The sequence below is a fragment of the Oryzias latipes genome, chromosome 15 (assembly GCF_002234675.1).
Source record: "Oryzias latipes chromosome 15, ASM223467v1".
NCBI lineage: Eukaryota > Metazoa > Chordata > Actinopteri > Beloniformes > Adrianichthyidae > Oryzias > Oryzias latipes.
This window is the reverse complement of record NC_019873.2, coordinates 21,227,582-21,244,777: the sequence shown is the minus strand read 5'-3', so window position 1 is coordinate 21,244,777 and position 17,196 is coordinate 21,227,582. Positions and strand designations below refer to the sequence as shown.

Genomic DNA, 17,196 nt, shown 5'->3' with positions numbered 1-17,196 from the left:
TTTGTCAGGAGGATTTGGATAACTTTGATCCAAAAAAACTGGATTATCCTGATCCCAACAGGGGGTAGGATTTAGAGGTGGATTCCAGGAGGGAAATGTAGAAAAACTTTAAAATTGGTCAAATAATACATTTGTTTCATTTAGTGTTTATACTTGTATTTATATTTTGCACTTGACTTGTGTAACCGTTGTAACAGGGATGAAGTAGATACAGTAGACATAGGCTACCAATTAAGATATTCAGTAAAGTAAAAACAACCAAAGCAAAACTGCAGATCCGCCTCCTAAAAGCAGAGCTTGGAAATGCTGGTATCTCCTCCTCAGATAAAAAAAACTCCCTGAACATTCTTTATTTTCTTAACTATCAGACATTTAGCCATTTTATTTAAGACGTTTTCAAAATATCCACAATGTATTTGTTAATGTATATTTGTTTTCAGATGAGGGGTCATAAAGGAAATTATGAATGGAAGTGGATGTTTGTTATTTTTGTGTTTTGTCTCAGAATAACAAACTCTTACAGTGACCCCAGGTTGGCTCTTCTACCTGTTCTTTACATAGCTGGTAGCCCGTGTTGTGATGTGTTGTCCCATTTAGAGCACAGGTAATCTGGATTTGGTAATCTTGTAAACTGTATATCTGGATCAGGGTGATCCAGTCCAATGTTGCTTTGAAAAAACGGCATAAAAGTAAGAAGGATTACAGAGGAAAAAATCTGATTTCCAAATCCGGATCATTTTGATCCAGATTAAACTTTTTGAACAACTGGCCCTTTAAGATTCTTTTTTCGCAGTGAAAACTACTCACTCTTACATAAAAAAAAAAATTATGTCACTAAATATTTAAAATGTTAAAACCGTTTAAAATCCCTATCTTTTGCATGTAAATATTGATTTTAGCAAGATTTCTGTAGCAGCTGAGTGATGAAGTTTTATATGGAGCTAAATGTGAAATGTTAAGGTGTCTTTTCCCTGCAGCCCGCAGCACCAGGGCCGACTGAGTTTGGACCTGAGCCAGCAGAAGCGCGCTGGCGACTTCTCTGAAAGCTCGTCGTCCCGCAGCAGCAGAGCTTCTCACGGTACAAACTCACTGCCCTCCAGTGCACGGCTCGGTCAGTCTGACACGCACGCACCCACACAGGCAAATGAAGGGCCACAGACTCGGTGCCCCTGTCTCTCCCTTCAAACCCTTTCAGGGCTGTCATTCTTGCATCTTCTTCCCAGGTTCCTCCAGTAATGTTCAATACCGCACAGAGAGGATCAAAATCCCCTCCACTCCACGCTACCCACGCTCCATGCTGGGCTCGGACAGAGGTATACTCTGCTCATCCATCTGGCCTTTTTTTTTGGTTTTTGATTTATGATTGGCAGTGACTGATCTTTTACAATCATTCACGTGTCTCAAAAATTCTAAATACTATATGATTTAAATGTTTAAATACAGTTTCAGTTTGAAACCCTAAATTTGTCGCTTTGTGCTTCTTCCTTTTTCAAATCAAGGCTCCCTCTCACACTCAGAGTGCAGCAGTCCGAGTCTCATCACGCCTCCTCAATCTCCTCTTAATCTGGAGACTTCCTCGTTTGCCAGCAGCCAATCACAGGGCTCGGTTTCCACTTTACCCCGGATCTCAGTCAGTCCTGTGCCAATAGGGGAGCGCAGGAAAGACCGGTACAACTGAAGTTTTTGTTTATTTGACAAACTAACTGCATCTGACTAACGGATTCATGTGTTGGTGCTTTTGTGTGTCTTTGTTTTTAATTAAAACCATTGATTCTCATGTTTGTGGTAGTACAGAACAGTAACACATGGTTTGTCAATAATCGGCAATGAAGATATATCCATCTATAAATATATTTCAATTTACATCATGGTTGTTAAATACCCTCTGGGATCTTTGCTGCCCTTTTTTTCAAAGCTGTTGCTTGGTAACAGGATACAATGGCCAGATGTGCAGTTCCTCACTGAAACCCAAATGAAGATGTAATTCGACATATTAATAATTTTATGGATTTTTCCTCAATCTAAAATTAGATTTGTATCACTTCAAAGTCCAGTAGAATCGCTCTAACATTCCATGTTGTTTTCTAGATGTGTCTCAGGCATTGACTCTGTTACTGTCTCTGTATGTTACATGTCCCCCATTCTTCTCCTTATCTTCCTCCTGCCTCTTTGCAACCCTCCGCTTTCAGATCTCTTTACCGTAATCGCTCTTTTCTAAGGATTCCTCTGGCTGCAAGGCCGAGGTTCTCCTCTCTCAGGAGCCTCAGGTTTGTCATTGCTTCCTGTGATACCAACCAGGGAATGCCCCCACCCTTCCCAGAGTTCACCTTTTTCACACCGATGTAAAAACAAGAAAAAAAAATGTGAAAGCAGCATTACTCTGTGACGTTTACCTGCTCAATGTTGGATGGAAAAAAAGAATCAAATCTTTCATTTACCAACATTTAAGAGTGCTTTTGTTTAGAAATGTCTGCATGTAGTAGTTTATGTGGTGTAAGTCTTGATTACCCACACCTGAATTTTGATACTCCACTCTTTTGCCCTCATAAGTGTCCCTTCCATGTTAGAAAACCCATTAGAATCTCAGTGCATGTCCCTTTCACCCTCACTGAAGACATGGAGAGTATGCATGTTTTATTTTTTTAATGCCTATAGCTAAGACACCCTCTTCCTTTTGAGTGTTTTTGTTATGCAATGCAATTACTATTCAACATCCAGCTTCTGGGTCATGGTCCTATTTGTACACTGCCACTTTATTTACCCTCGTCCCAGGCTGCAGTTCATTTACTTTGTCTGCCTTGGTGAAATTAGAAGGCATGTCCAAAGCCATTTTGTTATGAGAACGCACAAAGTTCATTCAGACTTGATTAAACCTATAGTAGTTTCTAACCCAAAAGTAATAAACTTTTACTTATTTTAGTAGCTACATCAAATACTTATTTGACATACTTTTTGCAAAATTACCCCTTAGATGTGTGTAAAAAAAAAAAAAAAAAAAAAAAAGTCCAAATGTATTTGGACCCCACTTGTGTTTTTTGGCACCTTTGAGGTTGTTTTTGTCTTAAACTATTGTCAATTCATGCCCGTCCTTTTCTCATCCAATAGACCATACCTGGAGGAACCACGCAACGTCATAGTGCACAAGGGTGCAGAGCCTCTTGGCATCTCCATTGTCAGTGGGGAGAACGGTGGAATCTTTGTTTCTAAAGTCACTGGTGGTAGCATTGCCCACCAGGCCGGGTTGGAGTATGGAGACCAGCTGCTAGAGGTAAGAACAACCGACTGTTGTTAGAAATCAAACATCGATGTGAGAAATGTAAAAGGTAACATATTGCATATGCATGCGAGGTAGAAAGTCTTGCTAATTTTTCTACTAGTGATAAATTATTTTAGCTGGATAGTTCCAGTGTTGTAGTACTGAGTGAAGTTCAGTGAAGTAATGTCTCTGTAGAACTGAAGGAGTTCTTGTTCCCAAAGCTTTCCTCCTGATCACATTTCCTCACCTTTAATTAGTTCAACGGCATCAACTTGAGGAACGCTACAGAACAGCAGGCGCGCCTCATCATTGGCCAGCAGTGTGACACCATCACCATTATGGCTCAGTACAACCCCCACATGTACCAGCTGGGCAACCACTCTCGCTCCAGGTAGAGGCCCACTGCAAGTGTGGGTTTTTATTCTGAATGTCGCTCAAATGGCGTATACTTATATAGCGCTTTTCTACCTACAAGGACAAAGCGCAGTCACAGACCCATTCACACAGTCACACACACATTCACACACTGGTGGCCGCTCCGCTGCCACAGGCGCCCGCCTACCACCAGAGGCAAGGTGGGCTCCCTCATGTGAAAAATTCACTCTTTCTTTTTATTTTTTATTTTTTAGAAAATTGCTTTTGATGGGTTTTACCAGCAAATCAGAATGAATTGATTTATTCTTTTTTTATTTTTTAAGCCTGCATTGCCATGTAAAAGGCATTGATGGTTACTAACAAGAAATAAGAGGCTGAACTTCCAGAAAAAGTACAGTTTTGCTGCACAGCATCAAAACAAGTTGAATTTTTTAAAATTCAGTAAAGTTTTCCAACAAGAGTCCAACAACTCTCCAAACGAAACAAGTTCTTTTTCCTATAGTTCTTTTTGGGTGGGGAGGTTTTTGGGGAGATTTTTTTAAAGGTGGCAAATGAAAACACATTTTATTTTATGTTAATTTCAGGTTAACTGATATTTTTGCAGTGCTGAAATCTTTGTCAATAATGATATCAATATAGGTAACTTGGGGAGGGGGCAAGGCCTTTTCCTGAGGGACCACCAAGCCCCCCTGCTCTGCCCCCCGATGTATAGTGAACCTTTATAAAAAACTGTTAAAATATATAAAAAATGGTCAATGTCACAGCCAAAAAAATACAAAGGTATTCTATTACTCGTATTTTATCAAGAGTTTTACATATCAATTGCAGATCAATCAGTTCACAGTCAAAAATAGCAAATATTGTCTCTGTTTGTATGTTTCGCTCTCGGTCTAGAGAAATAGAAGTATGAAACATGTTTACACAAACCGGTTTAGACAGTTTTTAGAACACAGAAGTACTTACGTTCTGATGTAAATAATTTACATGACCTTATAGAGTTGCGATGTTTGTTTCAGACTGCTCACTGAAAGCTGAAAGAGATGAAAAGTGAGGAAAAAATGATCAGGCTCTGAAGATTTTTAGTCAGTTGCCATTAATATACTATGGATTTGTGTTCTGTTTGTTTTTTTTAATCAGTATTTTTGTCTTGTAGCTCTCGCCTGGAGCCGGTCAGCAATCAGTCAACCCCCCAGGGCAGCGGTGCCGCTACGCCTGACAATCACTCCACCATTGATACCCTCAGTGAGCAGGACGAGGGAACACTCACCCCTTCCTCCAAGCAGACCACACCCACTACCAGCCCCCACAATTTCATCAGGTAATGTACACGAACAACAAGGTGCTGTCCTGGATAGATTGTTTTAAGAATGCCTCAGCATAACCAGCTGCTTTCCTTTCATTCTTCTTTCAGAATGCCATCAGAGGGCAGCAGGAAAGTGGCTGAGCCCCGTCTGGTTACGGTGCACCGGCCTGGGGTGGAAGTGGGAGTCACGCTGTGTGGGGGTAATCTGCGGGGTGTTTACATAGAGAGTGTGGATGAAGACAGTCCTGCCAGAGGCTCTGAGGGGCTTCTCGCTGGAGATCTCATTTTGGAAGTATGAGCTCTGAAAAACTAATTTCATGCATGACCAAAAAGATAAAAATACATTTGTTTGTTTTTTATTTAAAGCCACACTATGTCGGTTCTTTTCAGCTACTAGGAGTTAAGCTGAATTAATTCAATGCCCACAAAAATGCAGCCATCTTACCTCATATGATTGTTTTTCTTTTCTTTTTATTGATCTATTTCTGGTCGATACACATCCTCACTTTGTACAACAATCCAAATTCACGATAAACTTTTCTCGCCATGTTCCTCCTTGCTTCTGCGAGAGTCCGCTGTCCGAATTGGCCTGCAGCTCTGTCATCACAAGGCACAACATCAATCTGTCTTTCAATCTCCTCCTCACATTTTCCTTCCAAGTACCGGTACACGACCCGAATCAATACTGCAACACTTTCTGCTGCTGAAAGCTTGGAGCAAAGGCAGCTTTCACAGTCAGGGGAAATGATTTCTCGTGTAAACATTCGTCACATTTCACTTGCTGTCCCTGTTTGCTTTATTTATTAGTTTTGGCTCATATTTTTCTAGTTTCTTCTCTTGTAACAATTCCTTTTCTCCTCTTTCTTTCCAGTATAACTTGGTGAATATGAAGAATAAAACAGCAGAGGAGGTGTATGTGGAGATGCTGAAGCCAGCAGAGACCGTCACCTTCAAGGTGCAGCATCGGCCTGATGACTTCAGCATGATCAAAGATGTCCCGGGGGATGGCTTTTACGTTAGGTTTGTCCATATTTCGATTGAGCCCCTTTTCTTAGTCCCACAAAGAGTAACAGTCTGCGTTTTCTCCAGCGGAGCCCTATAAAAAGAATTTTTCCGATTGCAGCTTTATCCCTAAGCCCCGTTACTCAGAGCGCCTAAGATAAGCCGGACCCTTTGTGGTCAAACCAAGTATGTTCCAGATCCACTTTGGTGCTGCAGCCATGGTTTCACACCACTAATTTAGGTTTTCTAATCCATTCTATTCTCGAGGGTTTTCCATGTCATTAGAAGGTGATTTTATTTAATAGGGAAATTAGGTTCCAGCATGGGCTCTTATTTGCTGCCTGTTGTCACAGCTGCTGCACTCGTCTGTTTTCATATAGGCGAAACAAGCACCTGATGTCATCTGCTGGAAGTGCACTTGATGTTTTGCTGTCACGGATGGGGCGTTCAGGCATAACTGAGGCCTACGCTGTCGATAAATTGATTTTAATTATCGTATTTTTTGGATTAGAATTCACCTTTTTTTATAATTTGGTTTGGGTACCAACTTTTTTTTTTTTTAAATATAAATATCAACAACCTTTAGAGGGAAGCGTAGGCGTGTGTATCAATATTTGCTTCTGAAGAAGCACCGCTCAGTCTTACGCCAGGCTTAGCAGAGTAGTTCCAAAACAACATTCTTCTTCTTGTTTTTTTGTTTAATAAATTTCTCTCAAAAGTAAGACTTATATATGAATTTTTATAATGCAGTTATTGGCTGCTGCCATTTCAACTTTGGAGTGACTTATAGTCAGAAAAATAAATATTTCATCTCCTCATAAGCCTTAAAGTTTGCTGATTCCCAGCGTTGCTCCTTTGATGCCTTCGTTGGCTCACAAATCCTTTTTTTTTTTTTTTTAAATCAGTTTCATACTTTAAGGTTTGAATTTGCTTTGCTCCTCTCGAGTCCTTCTCTGAATTTGTCTCTCCTCCATCAGAGCACTTTACGACAGATTTGGGGAGGCTGAGGGGGACCTCAATTTCAAGAAAGATGACATCCTGTATGTGGACGAGTCTCTGCCAAAGGGCAGCTTTGGAACATGGATGGCCTGGCAGCTGGATGAGAACGCACAGAAGATCCAGAGAGGACAAATCCCCAGCAAATACATGTGAGTGGAAGAAGCACAAGAAGTACAAAGTTGCTTTTCTCTTGGAAGCAAGAATCGTTCTGCACTGATGTCTTAGACTACGACTCCACTCGGTTTAAGCCATTGTCTTTGGTTTGTGTGCTGTAGGATGGACCAAGAGTTTTACCGCAGACACAGTGTGACAGAAATGAAAGAAGATTCCAGTAAGGCGCTCTCTGCAGCAGCCCGCAGGTCCTTTTTCAGGAGGAAACAGAAACACAAACGAAGCAGCTCCAAAGACAGCAAGGAGACGGTGGCTTTGGACACCATCAGCACCGACTCCATCCCTTTCTTTGACGGTGAGGAGGCTTCGGTGTTTGTGTTAAGACCATATGAAGCTTGAATTGGCTGACTGCTCTGGACATTTGATTGATCTGCTTCTTTTCTTGGTCAGACTGTATCAGCCTGGCTTACCAGCGAGTCCAGAAAGTGGAGTGCACCTCTCCCCGACCAGTGCTCATTCTTGGGCCTCTCAGTGACCCTGTGAAAGAGATGCTGATGAAAGAATCTCCTGGGAAGTTCTGCAGATGTGTACTTGGTGAATACACCTCCATGTTTTATTTTTTCCAACATTCCAATGGCTATTTTGCATCAAAAGTAAACTTAGAACTGAAAATAAACTTAAAATTATTGAATTAGTTTAATAAGCTTGTGTACATTCTATTCTATTCTCTCCTTTTTTATATGAATGATGCATTTTATCTAAAAGCCTTTTTAAATTTCACTGTTCATGTGACAATGACAAAGTATCTGTCTATGCATCCACCTTTCTGTCTGCAGAGGTAATGAAGGCATCGCAGCAAGCTATAGAGCGCGGCGTCAAAGATTGCCTCTTTATTGACTACAAGCGAAGAAGTGGACATTTTGACGTGACAACTGTCGCTTCTATAAAAGAAATAACAGATAAGGTAGCGCCTTTTTGTGTTTGCTTTTTTTTTTTTCCCCATCAGATTTTATCAGGTGGACTGAAGTGGCCTCTGCGTCTGCCTCCGATAAGCCTTCAGCCTTTCAGTGGTGCAAATGTTGAACAGCTTTTCATTTCACTGTATCAGATTTGAATAGTTTTAAAGATTTTTTTTCTAAAAAATAGTTTTCTTTTTTCGGTCCCAGGGCTGCCACTGTCTGCTTGAGATTGCCCCGCACGCCATCGAAAGACTCCACAGCGTTCAGATTTACCCCATTGTCGTCTTCATCCGCTACAAAAACGCCAAACAGATCAAGTAAGATGTGATCCTGTTCCAGAACAGATCTGATGGGAAAACGCAGCTTCCCTGTTCTTTTTCAGTGTAAAGCCGTTTGTGGTTGATGTTTTTTACACTCGTAATTACACCTTTGCAAAGTGTTTTGATCTTTGGGTGACTAAAAGCCTAATGAAAGGCAATCGGATGCAAAAACTGCATTAAGGGGCCTCTGCTATTTTGAAGTCAATAAGCTCAGTTGGGCAAGTTATTAATGTTTTTTCTTTTTGTTTGATTGTTTGCAGGGAGCAGAAAGATCCAATTTATCTGCGAGACAAAGTGTCTCAAAAACATTCCAAGGAGCAGTTTGAGTGTGCGCAGAAAATAGAGCAAGAGTACAGCAAATTTTTCACAGGTTTAAGAACTTTTATGTACAGAAAAATGCGTTTTTATGCAATAAAGATTCACCATCAAGTCATTTTCTCTCTTCAGGTATTGTCCAAGGCGGCACCCTCCCGTACATTTGCACTCAGATCATCACTATAGTTGATCAAGAACAAAGTAAAGTCCTGTGGACTCCACTTGGCTGCCCCTAGAGGGAACAGGCTGCCACTACAGTGAGCTGTGTCTCCTCTCCATTCCCTAAATTTTATTTTATTTTTAATTTTTTTTTTTTTTTGCGCTATTACACTACAATGGGCTAGTTGTGCAAATTGCTAGTTTAGAAATATTGGTATGGTTTGTTACCAGAGCCTCTTTTTATTTCTGACAAACTCCAGAGCGGTTAGTAGCACTGAATATCAACGTTCAAGTTCAGTCTTCCTTAAGGATTTCTGGTGGGGTATTTGTAATGCTGCATTGTAAGCGTCTGTTTACAGCCTCAATTTAAGCCTGAATTGATGTTCAATATTAGCTTGAATGCGTGTCTGCTTCCCCTTCATAAACCTCAACACTAATGAAGTTCAGTAACCTTTGTAAACTAATTGAATTATTATTTTTTTGCAAGTATGCATCCATGTAATGACTGACAACTTTTTATTTTTTACTTTTAACTTTATGGAACTAGAATGACAAAATGGATCATGGTTGTTAGCATCTGTCTGGATCAGACTTGTGGCGTTTTGTCCCTAAAGTCCATCAAACCTCCTCAAATGTAGCTGTGGTCTGGCTGAAGCCGCATGCCAGCAGCCGTCGCTGGCTCTATGCATCTGTAGCAGCTGGGTGAGTGGACGGTTAAAGGGCCTTTCAGAAGTGCCTTTGGAGAAGAAACCTGATCTGAAACCAGCCTTTGGGTCTCTGCAATAGAACGTACCATTTAAAGTTTTCTCCCGTTCTAGACTTGGATCCGCGTTTCTCATTTCCTGCTCTCCTAGGATGTTGTTCATGTTTCCTTGCACACCTGGTGCATCTCAATGCAGTGTGCTGTTGCAGGGAAATGGGTAAATCATGCAGGCCAGTGGCTTCAGAGGACCAGGACTTAGACACTCTGCATTCAATTATTTTTGCAGCCAATTTGAAGGTGCAGTCTTGAGCACATGGGACTGGAGAGACTTGAGGAGTCAGCAGAAGCACTGACTAGCAGGTTCACTTCTCAGAACGCACTCCAGGGCTAGACAGACCACTGTGTTACTATCAGTCAATCTCTTTAACATATATTTATCAATTATGAAATAAAACCATATACAGTATGTAGATAAACCAGGAAAAAAAAGATATATGGCTACATATTAAATGTATTTTTACTAGGTTATATGCCTAGGTATGTCTGGTTTTCAACTCATGTTGTAGCAGGTATTTACATGCTTTTATTATTATTTTTTAATTGTAGTTGGTTGTCAGTCACCTATTGATGTACAAATAAGACACACAATTTGCAGGGTAACACCTTCAAGCATTTTTCCTTTGTTCCATTTAAGTGTTAGTGACTCTCTTTATTGCTGTTTCATATTTTTATAATACAGGAAACAAAAATATTAATGAAAAACTTTTAAAAAAAATGCTGCCCTTCCTCTAAACCATATCCTGTATATCTTAATGTGCCAAAATACACTAAGGCAACTTTATCCTTTTATTTTGCACTTGTTTCTCTGTGAACCTTATACGCTTGTCTGTTTTTTCCAGCAGAATATGAATAGGTACTATAGTTTCTACTGTAATTACTAAATGTTTTTATGTATCACATCAGTTCCTTACATTTCATTAATGGCCTTTTATTCTAACCGAGTAAAAAGGATCACTTCTTATTTGAATTATGAAAAAAAGGGATCTATTCTTGCACAGTTTTTCCAATGAAAATTTGTCCACAATTTTGATTATTTGGCTTAAAAAAAAGTAAACCGGTAAACTGCAACATTGCTGTTTATCTGAATACTTAGTGTAATGATGAAGTATGCAGCATTACATGCTTGTATTTCTAGAAAAATGGTCTTTAAAGAGTCTAGATGTCAGGTACGGAAATAAACGTTTCTTTTTATTTTCTAAAGAATGTGATTTGTATGTTGACATTAACATGAGAATAAAACTCATTTTTCTGTATCACAACATTTATTTCTCGATTTCTATGTGTATTTCTCTTTTTTCCCCTGGTTTTTGCCCTTGATAAACTATTACATTTTTACTTGCTGTTTTTGTTTTTCCTAATCAAGCTTGTTAAAAAGGACGAAGGGAAAATGAAAAGCGTGTGATCACGCCAAGTACAACATTGTCCTTCACAGCGAAAAGATTAGAAGTTGGATCTTTTCACTGACAGCAGCAGCCAGTGGCTGATGAAAAGCCATCAATTGGTGAAATTAGATAAGCAAGTGTGGCAGTATCCGCCTGCATCTCACCAAGAGAAAGAGGTGGCCTTGCCTCGGAATAAGGAGGATGAGTCACAAATCGTGTTGTGGATTCTTTCTTAACTCAAAAAGGCAAGTATTGTCACGCCGAACAAGCTTAAAGTTTACAAAGTACTGAAAAGCTAAAAAGAGAGGTTATTTTAAAGATCCTCTTTGAAAATTGTGTACTTGTGGCATTTTTCTGATGATGGAGGACACGTATAAAGATAATTAAGATAATTACATTTCAAAGTATTTCTTTATTCAAATTTTTGTGAGGCAGGAGCAGAGGCAACAAGGGCCATTAATAAAACCTTCCAAGTTTGACGTATAGAAGCTACTAGGGCGAGAAACGAGCTTCCTGCGCCGCTCCATTCCAAGCATCAACGTGTACATGTCTAGGGCAGGTTTACTCCCCACAACTTGATGGTGAATTCCCAATGAACTGCCGCTCTGCAAAAAATGTCCTAGAAAACAACAGTTAAAAAACATTTTTGAGCAAAAAAAAAAAGTCATAATTAAGACCACTGAGAACTTTGTTGCTCAAAAGGATAGAAATCTGTTATTTTTTTTATTTTTACCAATTTAAAATAAAATTATTCATATTAACCTCTTAAAACCTGGGCTAATATTTCAACAAACCCTCTAAACATGTAACCACGTAATCATACTTAACTACAGGGACAATAAAAATCCAAAATGTGATGCCCACACTTGTGGACGGCAGGTCTAAAGAGGTTCATAAACATTCTGGGCTGTAAAAGGGAATATATTTGAAATTGTCTCCTTAATTTTTACACAGTGATTTTTCTGGTGTTTAGAACAAGATCTATTTGTCTTACAGTCTTGAACTAAACTGCACAGAAAAAATTGAACAAATATCAATTCCTCTTTGGGGTTTTTGCCAAAATAAACAAATTATCTTGAGGAAATGCTTTATATTTGAATGTTTTTTCTATTAAATATTAAGATATGAAATAAAACATGTTACATTCCTAAGATGCCTGTCATTTACAGTATATTGAATGAATGAGAACTTTGAAGAAAGGCACAAGCCAAAAGTCTAAAAACGGATATTTGTGCATCATTGTTTGCCTTGTTTTCCATCTAACTGGACAACCCGTAGCTCCACTGGAACTTGCTGGTTGATTAAACGCCTCTAGCTTGAGGTTAATTCCTCTGGGCACCTCATCTGGAGTCACATGGTCCTGTGGCCAATAATGTCCGGCAGAACCACGTCCCTCCAGGCGTCACTCGTGTTCAATGGGGCAAGAAAGCACCCAGTGTCTCAAAAATACTCATTCCAAACAATGCTTGGAACTCAAGCACAAGGGGGAAAAGGATTCCTCTTCTGGTATTACTTTACATTCTCTGGAGAAGGAGATGTAAGATTTTGCTCTCCAATTACCCGCTAAATGTGATGTGCTGTGCATGTGAAGGTCTTCCGTGGCCCACTTCCTTCTGTCCTCCAAGTCCCCTCTTGCCTGTTTTTAGACATGGGCGGGGTCTCAAGCGCTTCAGCCGGGGTGTATGTTTCAAGACAGCTGTTGACAGCTCAACTGAACTCGAGAGGTCTCAAGTCTGACAGTGGGAGGATCTTTATGGTCCTCACTTGGAAGTCATGGCCTTTCTCTGCTCACGTCTGGAATCCTTGTTGAGGTAAAGAATTGTGTTCTTTTTTTTTTTTTTTCCAGCCATCTTTCAGCTTGATGGGGCAGATTTGTATGTTTGTCCTTCTGATTCTGCCCCGTCTAGCATCTCCGGATGTCCTGCAGGATTACCAGCTGACTGCTCTCATGCTTATCTCCTCATCTGTCAAAGCTGCAACTCTCTGCCTCTGCCTCTGCTGCCTGACAGGCATCACTCACCCAGCAGCTGGCCTTCCATAGGGGATAACTAATTTATATCCTCCCCTTTAAAAAAAATAAATAAATGGCAAAAAAGATTTTGTCATGACTTAATGTTGAACAGATTCACTCACTTTAGGGTTGTAGGTTTTCTGCTTTGCTGTGGCACAAAGCAATTTCCTTGTTGGTTTCCTCTTCCCTTTGACATTTGGGGCTTTAATTTAATAACAGTTGTCTCATATTGCCAACAGGAGGACAACCTCCAAGCTCAGTCCTGCTTCTTGAACTCTTGCATATCAGATGGTGGCATCCCTGCACTGTCAGAAATTACGAGATTTTTGCAAAATAAACTGTCACTGCATACAATCTGGGTAGCATGCATGTACATTGAGTCATAACTCTTGGAAGCCATAATACACAGATTGGCTTGTCTTCACCGGTTTACAGCTCCGTCTCTCCTAAGTTTAAATGACACCAGGCTACGTTTGATTTTTATTGAAGCACTAATGAATTACAACCCGGATTCTTGTTTACTTTTTAGAAATGATCTGCACTTGAGATCCAGTGTCATAACTCTACACCTCTTATTCATTTGAGAGGAGAGGCCTGCTGATTCCTAATCTCCCTGTTAATCACAGAATGCAGGAAAAAAATTGCTTTAATGGCACTGTCGCTTAAATTAAACATTATGAAACTCTCTGGGGGGGATATATTAATGGAACTTTATTGCAAATAACCTTGAAGAAAAGCAAAGCCTGTGGCACAGGTGCCTAGGCACCTGATCCTCTTGGGGTCAGTGGTTATTCATGGCCTCCAGCTAGTTGTTTCTCAATATCTGTTGCAACTGCCTGCTTGATTGCGTCCTGCACGTAGCAATAAATTATCTAGTCATTCCTCACTATCGTCACCAATCTACACCTGTTTTTGGCCTAATAGTTAGTCAAGAGTGTTTTAGTGTAATGAACTGGGAAGGGCCTTCATTTGTCTAAATGTATTAGAGGTGTAACGATTCATTTTAACAACAGTTTGATTCATATTATAATTAGTGGTTGCTGACACGATTCATAGTGGATTTTGGTTCATTTTTAACGATCTGATTCACTCACCTAAAATCGACATTACATTTTAGTTTCATAAAGTTCAGCCCACTGTGGTTTTTCCACATCAAAATAATCCAAACGGAACATTATTAGAACATTTTACCACACTGAATGGTCACGTGTTTTTGCAAAATTCAAAGTGTTTCCACACATTAGACTGTAATGATGGTTGATCTTTTTTTTGCCATCTTATGTGTGTTGTCTGCTGTATCCACACTTGCTCGTTTTTATGTCATAATGAAATAAACCGACATCTAAATGTATTTTTCAAAATTGATATAATGGATTTATTTCATTTTGAAACAATTTCATAATATAGGTCGATTTGATTAACAAGTTGCCTCAGACAGATTGATCCTTTTGGATCATAGGAATATAAACTGATTCATTAATTAATTGTTAATCGTGATACCTCTAATATCTAGTCATTCCTCACAATCAGCACCAATCTACACATGTGACTGAACTAAGAGTGTTTTACTGGAATGCACTGGGAGGGGCCTCAATTTGTCTAAATGAAAATTGGGCCTGGCCCTGATGCAGCAGGTAGAACACACTGTTTGCTACCTTCATATCATCATCATCGATTATGTTTTATGTTGAATCCTCTTCCTGACACTACCCTCTGTATTTTTCCGGGCTTGGGACAGGCACAAGCATGACACTGGTTTGTACCCTGTTAAGGGTCTTTTTATTTTTTCTTTCAGATTTTTATTTTTAGATTTTGTATTTCTCTATTTCTTTGGCTTATGGAAGAGCATGTAAACAGAAAGCTCTCAGCATTAAATGGGCATTTTCTTTTCTTTTATGCCTGTCCATTACTTCATTTGTTTGTCTATATATCCTCATGTCCTTTTTATGTATGTATTGATTTACTCATTCATTTATTGTATTTTTTGTACTTTTCTTTTTTAGTTAACTGGACTTTTGCAAGCCATCACATTTTGGGGGGGGGGGGGGGGGGGGGTTTTAAGGGGCCACCCGCCGCCCCTCCCGTCAATTGCCTATATCCGGCCAGGAAGAGGGCCATTCTTCATTTCTCTATGACCAGCCGCAGCTAAAAGGCAGCACTGTCCTTGATGAGACTCCATATATGAACGCAGGTAAAGTGTTTGTGAAAGAATCCTGCGTGGGAGTGGGTCTCAAATGTATGACTGATCGATAACGCCTCTTTTCGAAGCGCGCTCATCTTTGCGACGTGCGTCACTGGCGCGCAATCAAGACGCAAAGGCGCAACTCTTCCATTTCCACAACCAAGCGGCAGAAAGCGGTCGCTCCTCGGAATAAACATCGTCTCCGACTCGCTGCATTCTGTCCATCTTTATTATTAGCGCGTCGCTCCGCCCTCCTACCTGTAAATCTCCCCGCTCTTCTCTGGAGCGGATCTGACAGGCGCGCTCAGCTGGCCGCTCAGTCCGTGCCAGGGCTGCAGGGAACCGAATGGAGGCAGCGACATCCACCCGAGCGCCTGCACTATTCACGCAGAACTGACAACGAAAACCCCCGTGAGAATATGTAGTCTTCTCGCCGCGAGAGAACTCTGAATCAAACTCTCCCCTCCTCTTAACCATCGCTTTTGTTGCGCACCTGAAAGCGTCCAGAAGAAAAGTCGCGGATCATCGACCGGATCCCTGAATGGAAGACGGCTAGAGAGGTCGCCGCTGACGGGCTGCAACAATCTCCACTTGTTTACATGATCGAAGCAGCCTGGACACGGTGTCTGCCATGGCGCACAGCGGCAAAGACGCGGAGAGCCCTTCAGAATGAAGCCACAGGACTCGTCATTATTGCGGATTTCTATGCCCCTCTCCACGAGAGACGCGATTTTGGGCAAGATTTGCGCCTGCGGCGTCTCGTATTTATCCTAAAACAATCGATTGTTGTAATCTTCTGAAACACATAGGGACTTGATCTGGTTGGTGATCTCAATCTACAGCAAAGAAGGGAATCCTTTCTTTATTTTATTCTTCTATTTTTCCCTTTCTTTTTTTTTATTAAGCAAAATGGCTGGTGAGTGGGGCTGGGGACGCTGGCACAGGCTCTCCAAGGCTCCTCAATGCTAGCTGAGGCGGATGGCACGGTTCCCCATGGAAGCGACAGCTCTATGAGGACAAGCAGTATCAATAACAAGCTCGACCAGGACTCTTCAATCCTAATATCCAAGATGGAAAACATGGAACGGTTTGTCATCCCGTACTCCTCCGAGGTGCCCTGCGACCATAATGGACAGCGCATGTGGTGGGCATTCCTCGCTTCCTCCATGGTGACGTTTTTTGGGGGTCTCTTCATTATCCTGTTATGGAGGACCCTAAAATACTTGTGGACTGTCTGCTGCCACTGCAACATTAAAAAAAAGGTACTGTCCAATCCCCTCCCTCTTTCTATTCTACATGAATGAATGCGGTTTGATTAGATGATAAATGTTTGGATACAACTGATGTGAAGCTCCCTCTGAAGGTCCTGCTCTGTTTTCTCAGTTTGATTCATGAAGCAAGCTTGTTGCATTCACCTGTTTTTGTTCTTTATCTTCAGCAAATTTGAATATATCCTTACGTCACACCAGCACCAAACTTCCAGATCTTCACAGTTTCACATCACTCTAAGTATCAATTTCTCCCAGTTGCAGAACTAGAACATTTTAGATGTGGGGGCGAGGAGGGGGCAGAAAGGTGGGAAATGAGAACAGCAGAGCGGAAGGCCAAAGGCCAAGTTATTAATAATAAGTTTTCCAAAAATAAGAATTTCCTCTTCCTCATGAAACGCACAGATTATGGCTAAAGCCAGGGTGCCAACGGCCAAGATGGGCCGAGATTTAATGCCCAGGGGCGTAGCAAATAAATTTAAGGGGCTCAAGATTTTATTTAAAATATTATTTTTGTCATGTTTGCAATTCTTAAAAAAGCTTGTGATAGCCCACAAAAATACACAATCTAAAGAAAGAGAAATGACAAAAAATAAACCCAAAGGCTGACGTTATTCACATGCATTTCTGTACAATAAGCACAAAAACGGATGGAAATTAGTGCACATTGCTCCTTTGCCCACACATATTTTAAGTGCGTCCAAGGCTAGAAAATATTGTTGTTGGTCGCATGTATTCACCTAACCCTAACCCTTCCTCTGAGTTCATGTGGCAAAGAAACAAGGACAGGA

General features: G+C 40.6%; 2 protein-coding genes and 1 long non-coding RNA gene across 32 annotated transcripts in view; all 3 read left to right on the top strand.

Annotated features, from left to right (window-relative positions):
• The window catches only part of LOC101174943 (disks large homolog 5), a 39,031-nt gene extending 28,208 nt beyond the window's left edge, over positions 1-10,823 (top strand). For 2 of the 5 annotated variants that reach the window (XM_023963098.1, XM_023963100.1), the window contains 16 exons: positions 978-1,111; positions 1,224-1,313; positions 1,500-1,668; positions 2,190-2,267; positions 3,106-3,268; positions 3,514-3,647; positions 4,785-4,949; positions 5,043-5,226; positions 5,806-5,954; positions 6,914-7,084; positions 7,211-7,401; positions 7,497-7,640; positions 7,883-8,010; positions 8,213-8,322; positions 8,586-8,695; positions 8,773-10,823. In XM_023963098.1, the coding sequence (XP_023818866.1) occupies positions 978-1,111; positions 1,224-1,313; positions 1,500-1,668; positions 2,190-2,267; positions 3,106-3,268; positions 3,514-3,647; positions 4,785-4,949; positions 5,043-5,226; positions 5,806-5,954; positions 6,914-7,084; positions 7,211-7,401; positions 7,497-7,640; positions 7,883-8,010; positions 8,213-8,322; positions 8,586-8,695; positions 8,773-8,876 (2,224 nt within the window). In that variant the 3' untranslated portion in view covers positions 8,877-10,823. The remainder of the gene's footprint in view (positions 1-977; positions 1,112-1,223; positions 1,314-1,499; positions 1,669-2,189; positions 2,268-3,105; positions 3,269-3,513; positions 3,648-4,784; positions 4,950-5,042; positions 5,227-5,805; positions 5,955-6,913; positions 7,085-7,210; positions 7,402-7,496; positions 7,641-7,882; positions 8,011-8,212; positions 8,323-8,585; positions 8,696-8,772) is intronic. The other 3 variants (XM_023963102.1, XM_023963101.1, XM_023963099.1) reach the window with 2 other exon arrangements.
• Positions 10,824-12,142: 1,319 nt separating this feature from the next.
• Positions 12,143-13,012, top strand: LOC110016474. The gene is made up of 2 exons (XR_002291765.1): positions 12,143-12,755; positions 12,852-13,012. It is a non-coding gene; the product is annotated as an uncharacterized LOC110016474 (long non-coding RNA).
• Positions 13,013-15,060: 2,048 nt separating this feature from the next.
• Positions 15,061-17,196, top strand: part of LOC101174692 (calcium-activated potassium channel subunit alpha-1) — a 159,094-nt gene continuing 156,958 nt past the window's right edge. For 7 of the 26 annotated variants that reach the window (XM_020709536.2, XM_020709535.2, XM_020709533.2 and 4 more), the window contains exon 1: positions 15,239-16,399. In XM_020709536.2, coding sequence (XP_020565195.1) covers positions 16,100-16,399 — 300 coding nt within the window. In that variant the 5' untranslated portion in view covers positions 15,239-16,099. Of the gene's footprint in view, positions 16,400-17,196 lie in introns of all 26 variants that reach the window. The other 19 variants (XM_020709517.2, XM_020709521.2, XM_020709520.2 and 16 more) reach the window with 11 other exon arrangements.